Source organism: Asparagus officinalis, chromosome 4 (genome assembly GCF_001876935.1).
Source record: "Asparagus officinalis chromosome 4, Aspof.V1, whole genome shotgun sequence".
NCBI lineage: Eukaryota > Viridiplantae > Streptophyta > Magnoliopsida > Asparagales > Asparagaceae > Asparagus > Asparagus officinalis.
The window spans coordinates 141,983,750-141,994,733 of NC_033797.1; the positions used below are offsets into that span (position 1 = coordinate 141,983,750).

Sequence of the window (10,984 nt, forward strand, 5' to 3'; positions counted from 1 at the left end):
ACATCCCTGTTGCACAATTTAATCAAACAGTGAGATATCCTGCACACTATGTTAAATAATCTTCTTATAACACAATTTAATCAAACAGTGAGATATCCTGCACACTATGTTAAATAATCTTCTTATAACTTAAGTTAACAGCACTATGATGAAAGTTAACAATATGCATGGTTAACACAACACACCAAAAGTTAACTAACTGGGTGTAAAATTAACCATTTTGAGTAAAACTTAACATAGAGCAGTGGACACACCAAAAGTTAACTAACTGGGTGTAAAATTAACCATTTTGAGTAAAACTTAACATAGAGCAGTGGAAATTAACAGACAATGGACATGGTTAACCCAGAAAGACGAAAGTTAACATGTTCAAGAAAAGTATAACATGTTCCAGTGAGAGTTAACATGTTCATATAATAGTTAACATATATCTTAGATAATTAACCTGTAAGCTGAAGGGTTAAAATGTACCCATCAGCGATGACAACTATTTTTCCCCAAAGTAGCATCGAAACCTGAAATCATAATTTCAACATCCTACATATCCCAGTTTCAAACAGAGTTCATTCTATTACTTACAAATCAGTAATAACTTTCTGCAGGAGTAGGACACTACTTGGCATCAACATCTTACATTTTAATCAGAACAATTCTAGTTATTTACTTGCGTTCCAACATGCACTTCAAATCATGCAGAATATAGCATTATCGCCTGACGGCACCATGCTCATCAACTCTTTGGAACCCGTTGGGGGTTGTTCAAATTTATGACGACAGTTATACGGTTACATTCAGGGGATTTAAAGCCCAGAGGGGTGATTGAAAGTTGACCAAAAGATAACAGTGTTTACATCACACTAAGCACAATGTTATAAAGAGTTTATTAATTACTTACATTTCGCTAATAACTTTCTGATTCTTCCCTGATGTAGAACACTCTACATTAACAGCAGCCTGCATATGAATCTCCGTACAACCAATATTTCGATTGTGCTCCAACATGCACTTCAGGTCATCTTCGTTCTCAACCGAAAAACTCAGGTTGGGGTGCCTCTCAGATTTATGTATCAAGGAAAAAGATTCTTCAGGTGCTTTCAATCTTTCAGCCACACCATATTTCAGTTCATAAAAGCTTATTGTCGACATTAGCTTCATAAATATGGCATTCTCGCCTAAAGACACCATGCAAATCAAGTCATCGGCGGTCATTGGGTTGTTGAGAGTTATGAGGACAGTTAGAGGACAGTTATGAGGAGGTGAGGAGTAATTGAGGGGATTTCAGCCGCATAAGCGTGGTTGACAGTTAAAGAACATACCCTAATTTTATTAATGAGATAGTGAAATCTAGAACTAACCGATTTATAATAAAGGCTGATGAAGCAGCACAGTAATGGAGGGAGCGCGCGCTTTTTCCCCCGCTTTCCTCCGTCGCTTCGCCTTAAATGCGATGGGAGCGGTCGCCGCCAAAGGAGGAACCCATTTAGCCGGTTTTCCTATGAGAGAGATGAGGGTAATTTAGGTATGTTGGTCAAAATACACCCAATACATGTATATGAATGGGTTTTTAGGGCTGGGCCATATTTTTTACTATTTTATGGGGCTAAATGCTAAGGGAATTAATTGCTGGGTCTGGGCCACAACCGGATCTTTTTTGGGGGGCCTTGAAATATTTTTCCCTTTTTATTTTTATTAAAAATAAGTTGGTATAGTATTTTAGGCGTAAAAATTGTTAGTTTAGAAGTGGGTGGGTTTCAATAAATTAGTATTAAATTTTGGGTTTATAGATAAACCAAATATTTTATTCCCCCACCGCCTGCTTCGCCTCGAAGTATAGTGGGAAAATTATTTGTCAAAAAGATCCCCCTCTTTCTCTTTCCCAGTTCCCCTATTTGTTCAATTCCGCCCCAGTTTTTTCTCATTTTAATTTAATTCTATCTTTCTCCGATTTCGATCTCTCGAATTCCTCCTCTGATGCTTAGCGATCCCTCTCCCTCTCGGCCCGCCACGAATTCTTCAACCTCTCTCTCGAATTCCTCCTCTGATGCTTAGCGATCCCTCTCCCTCTCGGCCCGCCACGAATTCTTCAACCTCTTTTATGCTTCTTCCATCGGACGTTTTCTTGTTAATCTTCTCCAAGATCCCAATTTCAAGGTTCAAGATCTTCTCGTAGTTCAGGGAGGGGCTAGGGTTTTGGTTCTGATCAGTTTTCTCGATGGCGGATCGCGGTCGGACCCTTTCGATCGAGGAGTTGCCTTCGCATTTGGTTCTTGAGATACTGAGCTCGGGAAAGCTCAGTTCTTTGGACCTCGCTTGCTTGGAGATGACCTGCAGATTGTTTAGAGGGGGTCGGGGGAGTTACCCGAATGATTTTAGGTCGATGGTCGAGTTTGCTGCGTTTCATCTGTGCGAGGGCCACGAGGTGTTTGCTGCTATGCCGACGAGGTTGAGAAAGGAGCTGTTTGATCGATGCGGGGGGTGTTGGAAGAAGGTTCTGAGGTTCTTGCAGTCGGTGGAGCAGTCGTCGGGGACGGTGGAGACGTCAGCTGGCAATGTACTGCTTCTTTGGTTATGCTAGAGTGCTTTATTTATATGCATTTGGTTCAATTTCAGTCCTTTTGTCCATATACTATGTGAATTTTCTGAATAAGCATGCAGACATTCGAATTTAGGCATCCGAGCATGCAGGGAACAAGCCCATAATAGAACTAGGTCTTTTTAGTACTACATACACATTGACATTAGGTTGAAACTGCTTTCCCTATCAAAAATATATGACAACGCTTAATTTACCTGCATTAGGTTCTAGATCTTGTTCAAATTGAATCCTTTTACTTGATGAATATCTCGCAGAATGCAAGACTTGCTTCTGGGGTTGTAAATATATATAAATAATCCGATCCATTGCTGTATATATAAATCGTGGTAAAATTGGATAGTTTTTATCCTTTTAGTTTAATATACGGATGTAGAGATAGATAGCACTGCATCTGAAGTATCTGAATAAATATTGGAACATTCAAATGTTTGTAATTGAATATGTAAAAGACATGAACTAGTTGCTACTAGACTTAAGTCTATCTAATACGACAGGGTAAAGTCAGAAATATTTTCACGAGCATGCACATTAAGATTATGATTGAACTTGATTTTCTGCTAAAGTTCAGTTTCCGAATATAACACTGTAATTCAAGTCCATTTTTTAATTGCTTCATTGAATTTAGATAGGGATTTCAATGCTTGGACAATGTCTATTTTGGCTTCCATATCTGTAGGAACAAAAGAAGTACAATGTGATTATAAGTTAATTTGAGTCATATTTCTTTTGCTGACCTTAGGTTTTATTGAAAGATACATTTGTCTCTCCAGGTGCAGGTCAATACTGGACGATACCATACACTCTTGATTCATGATTCCTCAGTCTATTCATGTGGATCCAGTTTATGTGGGGTGCTTGGTCATGGTCAATATACAACTCAGTGTGCAGCATTTACACGCATCAATTTTCCCTCCATGTCCCGTGTAATCCACATCTCTGCTTCACACAACCATGCTGCGTTTGTTATGGAGAATGGAGAGGTATTTGATGCTATTTAGAAGTTTCTTACTATAGAGCTTGTATTAATGACCTTCCCCCCTTTGTCAATTAGGTCTTTACTTGTGGGGATAATTCATCATTCTGTTGTGGCCATGGAGAGGTAAGGCGTGCTGTTTTTAGGCCAACATGTGTTGATGCATTGAAAGGGATCGCATGCAAGCAGGTAGCATACAACCTTCCCAAAGCATACCATTTTATATTTTGCAAGTAAATACATGTTGTGTTAGCATAGGCTGGGTTTTATGTTGAGCAGTACTTAGAAAGTTTAGTCTCTTGTGTAAATGAATGGCTTTTTGGCAAGTCAGAACATTTATGTCTTCTAAACAAGTACGAGATGTTTTGTAATGGTTAAACATATGATGTTAAATACAATCATCTGTTCATCAATCCAAGAAAGTACGAGATGTTTTGTAATGGTTAAACATATGATGTTAAATACAATCATCTGTTCATCAATCCAAGAAGCCTGGTGGAGTAGATTGAAGAGTCAGCATTCTATTTCCTAGTTTAGCAATCATAGGATACATTCTTGCTCATGCTCATGCTGTAAATTTGAGTTCCTTGGTTGCTGATATGTGTAACTTTTTAAATTTGTTTCCTTTACTTTCTAGAGTATCAAACATAAGTAGTGCATTCTAAATCTATATATTATCACTAAACTATAAACAACAAAAAGGTTGATTGTACAGATCTAGGATACATTCTTGCTCATGCTGTAAATTTGAGTTCCTTGGCTGCTGATATTTGTAACTTTTTAAATTTGTTTCCTTTACTTTCTAGAGTATCAAACATAAGTAGTGCATTCTAAATGTATATATTATCACTAAACTATAAACAACAAAAAGGTTGATTGTACAGATCAGTGGCATTCGCTACTGCCGAATTGTTAGGCCTAGCATTCAAGTAGGCACCCCATCACTCTGTTCCATCTATCTGGATTATTATTATTATTATTTGGCTTTATTATATGAAGAAAGAAAGTAAGTGACACTATAGGGTATGGTCCATTTTAAACACCAATGTGACTTTTTACCATGTAGAGGAGGCCTATCACTCTCCCAGAGTAGGAAACAATGTGAAGATACAGAACTGCAAAATCATGTAGCTCGAGGACAACTCTGATGCAACCTTTATTGCATTCGTCAGTTAATTTGGATTGAGGTTGCATTTAGAGATGCATGTATGAATAGTCATTATAATACTTTATTCTCAAAAATTAAATTCTCACAAAAAGATCTAATCTTATATTGTTGTTTCCTGCACAATGAATTTGATCCAAATGCTGCTGAAATATTGTACTTTATGGTATACTCATTGGCATATTTCTCAAAAATTGATCAAATTAAACAACAATAATGTCATTTTCGTATTTTATTAAATTACACAAGACAAGAATTTTGCACAAATATGCTTTCCTTTCTTTCTTTCTTCCTTTACTAAATGTAACTCAATTTCTTAAACATCTCTTGAATAGAAATTTCTAATGTTAAAATGTTTAAGAAAGAAAACATCTCCCGATAAAAAAGAAAGAAAGAATATACAGAAAACATCTTTTCAATATGTAATTACGTTTTCCTTTTCTTTTTAATGCCACGTGCATAATGCACATGATTAACTAGTATGTTTTAGAACAATGTGACACGACATTAATGTTATCTTATTTCCGTTATTTGTTTATGTGGAGAAAATTTGCATGATATATTTAGATTTCAGGGGAAAATTAAATAATTTTTCTTCTACGATTCATTGCGCATGCTGTGTATTGATTCAAATTTCTATTTTGAGATTCCCACCTCGTAAATATAAAGTACGCTGTGCTTGCATGCTGTGTATTGATTCAAATTTCTATTTTGAGATTCCCACCTCGTAAATATAAAGTACGCTGTGCTTTTCAAGTTTCTGCTTTCTCCCTTTTTTATTTTGAGATTCCCACCTCGTAAATATAAAGTACGCTGTGCTTTTCAAGTTTCTGCTTTCTCCCTTTTTTAGTTTATGGTTCCTTCTTGCTTGTTAGTTATCAAAGTTTCTTGTGTTCACTCATTATGCTTTCTTCTTGTTCATTAGTTATTAATCATCTTTTTTTTCTGATTGGACAGATAAATATCTCCTTGATATTTTGTGTAGAGAATTTTGTGATCTGCAGTCCTGCACTAGCATCGACTTATCTTTGTTCATCCTTATTATATTTTTTTCACTTTGCAGGTTGCCACTGGTCTTAGCTTTACTGTAATACTCACAAGGCAAGGCCATGTGTACACATGTGGTAACAACACTCATGGCCAACTTGGTCATGGTGATACTCTTGATAGACCAATTCCGAGAAAAGTTGAATCATTTGAAGGTTCTGGCAATGTCGTTCAGGTTGCTGCAGGTGCCAGCTATACGTTTGCTGTGACGAAGGATGGGACAGTTCATTCTTTTGGTTCCTGCACCAACTTCTGCCTTGGCCATGGAGATCAGCGTGATGAACTTCTTCCGCGGGCTATCCAATCATTTAAGAGGCGAAATATTCATGTGGTCCGTGTGTCTGCTGGGGATGAACATGCAGTAGCACTTGATTCCATTGGACACGTGAGTCTTATTTAACCATCGTGAAATTCAGTAGTATCAATTGCATAATTTTGTGGTTGTTTAAATAGTTACCGAACGGTTTAGTCACTTTTCTTCTTAAAGCTTTCTTTTAATAGTTTGAGTTTGAGTAGAAGAATATTTGAGAGATAGCAAGTACTTTTTCTGGCATCATAACTAAATGAACCGAATATGAGCATTCACATATTCGATTTGTTTGATTATCAGATATTGGTTTGTTAATCATATACACTTTGTGTTATCATATTTGCAATTTTAGTCTAGATTTTGATCTTGAGAGACTAATCCTAATGTCTAATTGTTTCTTTCTTAACAAATAATCTTTCATATATTTTTTTAATCATCCAAATTATTGATATATCCGTCATCTTTAGAAAGGAATAAATTTCAATTACTAATTCAAGTACTACTAAAAAAGAATCAAACTCCATGGACCAATTGAAAATATTTTTTATCAAATAATTTCATGTTCATGAACTGTGTAGAATATTCTTAAGGGTAAATTACACTTAAATGCACTAAGATTTCCCGATGTTGCATGACAATACCCTACCTTTCTTACCCATACAAATAAATACCTTAAGGTTTCCAAAAGTATCATGTTGATACCCTTTTTCAGGTATCCATGTGATACTTTTGGAAACCTTAGGGTATTTATTTGTACGGATAAATAGTTAGGGTATTTTCGTGAAAATTTAGCAAACTTTTGGAAACCTTAGGGTATTTATTTGTACGGATAAATAGTTAGGGTATTTTCGTGAAAATTTAGCAGACCTTAGGGTATTTAAGTGTAGCTTACCCTATTTTTAAATGAAATAGTTACAAATATGTTTAGTGTTCAATGAGTATTTGGAGGAAATTCACATTCACATTTGGATTTGAATTGAAGTTATTGACAATTAGAATTACAAATATATCTATATTGACTTCTATTGAAGCCAGTCTTGAATATTTGATTTTACTATTGCAAGAAAATTTTCTTCTTCTTGCCTTTAGCAACTGCTAGATTTTTAGGATGGATAAAAATTATAAATTGTTTTTGCAGGTATACACATGGGGTAGAGGCTATTGTGGAATTTTTAGGATGGATAAAAATTATAAATTGTTTTTGCAGGTATACACATGGGGTAGAGGCTATTGTGGAGCTTTGGGCCATGGTGATGAGACTGACAAAACTAGCCCAGAGTTACTAACAAGTCTGAAAAGCCACCTTTCTGTTCAGGTTTGTTATAATTCGACATTTTACAGTCTGCTGACAGAATTTGATATTGTTTTAGAGAATTGATTGAATTTGATCTTAATGAAGCTAATTCCTAGTAAATAGTTATGATATATCTACCTATCTACATGTGGGCAGAACTTGAGATTAATGAAGTTATTGGTAGTGAAAAACGTTTATCATGCCTAGCTACAATCTTTATGTATTTATCTGTTTATACGCATACTGCACACATGTTGAGCCCAGTTCATGTGAGCACTGCTATATATACATGGCTGTTTAACTAACCGCAATCAACATGCAATCACTGTTATAAATACATAATGTTTAACGACCTTCAAGTGGTTATCCTCACTTCTAGTTTGTGTACTGGATTTTTTCTTTTTTCAATTCATGGATTTCCATGGCCCATAGGCAATGTGTTCAACATGTGGTCCTAATCTTTACATCTGATCTTTTCCTCAAACATTGACAGTGAGGATGAAGCCTTATCTTCTGCTCAAACTCAAGCTATTTGTCTTATTGACCAGTATGGATGGTCTTAGTTCTGACCATATTGTTGCCTGGCTCTTCATTGGAACTGTTTCCAGTACTGAACTGGTTGACTTGATGTCCTCCCGCACCAGTACTTACCGTCCTCCCCCGCACTTGTGTAGAACATACAGATTTCACATTGAATCAGATGACTGTTACTATACTGAGATTCTGCCATGTCAAATCAGATCCTTTATATGCTACTGAAAAGTGGGACCTCTTACCTCTGCAATTTAGTTCAGATGCTCCAACTCATGGATGGTAGTAAATTAGAAAGATATCTTCAACTCTCAACGACTCCTTTAGTACCGCATGTGGCTCTCTGAAATTTCCTTATCACCAAGAAGCCAGTAGAAGAGACAGAGAGAATGTAAGAGATATTCTTTTGATAAGAGATAATACGAGATAGTTTAATTTGAAGGAACAAACACTGCATCAAGTAGATATATTTTAGACGTTATACTTTACTAGAAAGATGAGCCTGACAACTGGGGAGGGTTAATAAGGAGAGTTGAACTCTGGTTAAGTCTAGAACGATCTCACAAATACGGATGAGCGCGCGCACAAACACAAAACACCCATGCTCGCGCGTGCATGCACATACACATGCAGTTGTGTATCCACCATCCTGTAAAATTTCCACCTTCCAGATAAATGTATTTCATTTTGACCTAGCATCCAGAGAGCCCTACTTGTAATAAGTCATTTCCACCTTCCAGATAAATGTATTTCATTTTGACCTAGCATCCAGAGAGCCCTACTTGTAATAAGTCACATCTCAGGAGCAGTAGTCTACATATTTTTTTTCCTTTATGCATGTATATCCAGGTTCTCTGTGTTCTTGATAACCTTGCAATCCACAAGACATCCTTCTAGATTCTTTCCCTCATCTTTCTTTTGTCTAAATTGCACCTCATTTATAATGGAGATATAGAGATAATTTAGTCGTAGTTTCAGATCCAATTGTTGTAGTGTAGAAAGCGTTTTTCCTTAAATCTTATTTCTCTTGTTAAATAAGGACATTTGTCATCTATACTTTATGATATCATCTTTGCATTCCTACTTCATTTTTTGGGTTTGTCTTCTACTTCCCAATCGGTCATGCTGGCATGAAGTGTGGTAGACATTTCTTAAAGGGTCTTAATCTTGTTTCTGCTTTGGGACATTTGTGGGCTCTCCGCATACTCAATTAGCATATGCCCATATCAATGCTTTTTGTGAAATTTGCAAAGTCTTCCTACATTGTGCGACAGACTGGAGGAGGAAAAGAAAATTAATTGTAGAGGACACAGTAGGCACATCTTGGGTCCTTATATAAATTTTTTTCTTTGCTCTCTCCTTCATCTCGACGATAGTTTCATCTTCCAGAATGAGACATGTATGTACTACACACCACTACAGTTCCATGCAGTGGCATCTTCATTTCTGAATTTCCACGAACTAATCTGGCATTTGTGGTGGCAATTACTTCTCATAAAGTTGGGCGTCTGTTCATAATATTTGGACCATATCTTTACCCTATGTTTTAATATATGCGACAGCCTGGAAGAGGAAAAGAAAATTAATTGTAGGGAACACAGTAGGCACATCTTGGGTCCCTATATAAACGTTTTTCTTTGCTCTCTCCTTCATCTCTTCGATAGTTTCATCTTCCAGAATGAGACATGTATATACCACACACCACTACAGTTCCATGTAGTGTCATCCTCATTTCTGAATTTCCACAAATTAATCTGGCATTTGTGACGGCAATTACTTCTCATAATGTTGGGCTTCTGTTCATAATATTTGGACCATATCTTTACACTATGTTTTAATATATGTCTAAAACATTATGTGAGTTAGCGTGTATGACCATCTTAGACACCATGTATTTTACTTGCGACTGTTTGCAGTCTTATTTGTATTGTCGTTAGCCAGGAATTCTTTTCCCTATGGAACACAGTTGAACTATTGCTATATGTTCTTATTTGAACCACGTTGCACACGGACAGGTTTGTGCGAGGAAGAGAAAAACATTTGTTCTCACCGACGAGGGATCTGTTTTTGCCTTTGGCTGGATGGGCTTTGGTAGCTTGGGCTTCTCTGACCGTGGGTGCTCAGATAAAATTATGAAACCACGGATCCTTGAAAATTTGAGATCCCACTACATCTCTCAGATTAGCACTGGTCTCTACCACACTGTTGCTGTAACTAACAAGGGCGTGGTGTTTGGGTTTGGGGATAATGAGAGGCAACAGCTTGGACACGAGTCAATTAGAGGGTGCCTGAAGCCAACGGAGATTATGATGAATACGACAATGGACGGGATGGCTATTGAGGCACAAAGCAGTTGAGCTACGAGAAGAGGATGCTTTCGATTTCCCTGAGGTATGTATGTTGGAGTTTAAATTTGTAGGATTTTATCCGTTTAGCTTATAAATTACGTGTAATTATTTGAAAATCTGTTCGATCATACTTTATACGGTGAGGTGGAAAATATTGTTGTATCTGAAACGAATAGCATGGTTATTTACGGATATCTTCTCATATTTGAATAAAAATGTATTTTATCATATGCTGTGATGAATGAAGAAATTGATCTGGGCACTACATATTGAATTTATGGTCTATACTGAAATATACTTGTTTGGATTAGTAGCTGCGATTTTTATTGAATATTCGCAGTTCATTTTCCAAGATAAAGAATTTGCTAAAACTAGTAACTAGCGCTTAACAGAAGTGTTTGCAAGTCGGCGAGCTTACTTCATGAGACCGCAGGCGAGCTGCCATACCCTGAAAATTTAACTTTGAAAAGCGGGAGTCATATTAAAACCTCCCAACCGGTCAGAGCACCGGCAGTTGCTAATCATATTTGAGTATGATTTGTAAATCTGTTTATATGTCATTTCTCGTGTATGGCGACGTTAGTGGGGGAGCAAACATAAATTAAGTATGTTTTGATAATCTTGGAGTAGAGTAAATCATAAGAAGAAAGATAAATTTTAAGAAAGAGGGAAGACAGTGCGCTTATGATTGTTTGATTATAAAAGAGTGATTACGATCAA

General features: G+C 36.6%; 1 protein-coding gene across 1 annotated transcript; it reads left to right on the forward strand.

Annotated features, from left to right (window-relative positions):
- LOC109839601 (ultraviolet-B receptor UVR8-like) lies at positions 2,028-10,494 on the forward strand. Its single transcript, XM_020408092.1, has 6 exons — positions 2,028-2,551; positions 3,367-3,576; positions 3,648-3,758; positions 5,798-6,166; positions 7,299-7,406; positions 9,932-10,494. Exons 1-6 carry the CDS (start codon positions 2,213-2,215, stop codon positions 10,271-10,273), a joined length of 1,479 nt encoding a protein of 492 aa, XP_020263681.1. The 5' UTR covers positions 2,028-2,212; the 3' UTR covers positions 10,274-10,494.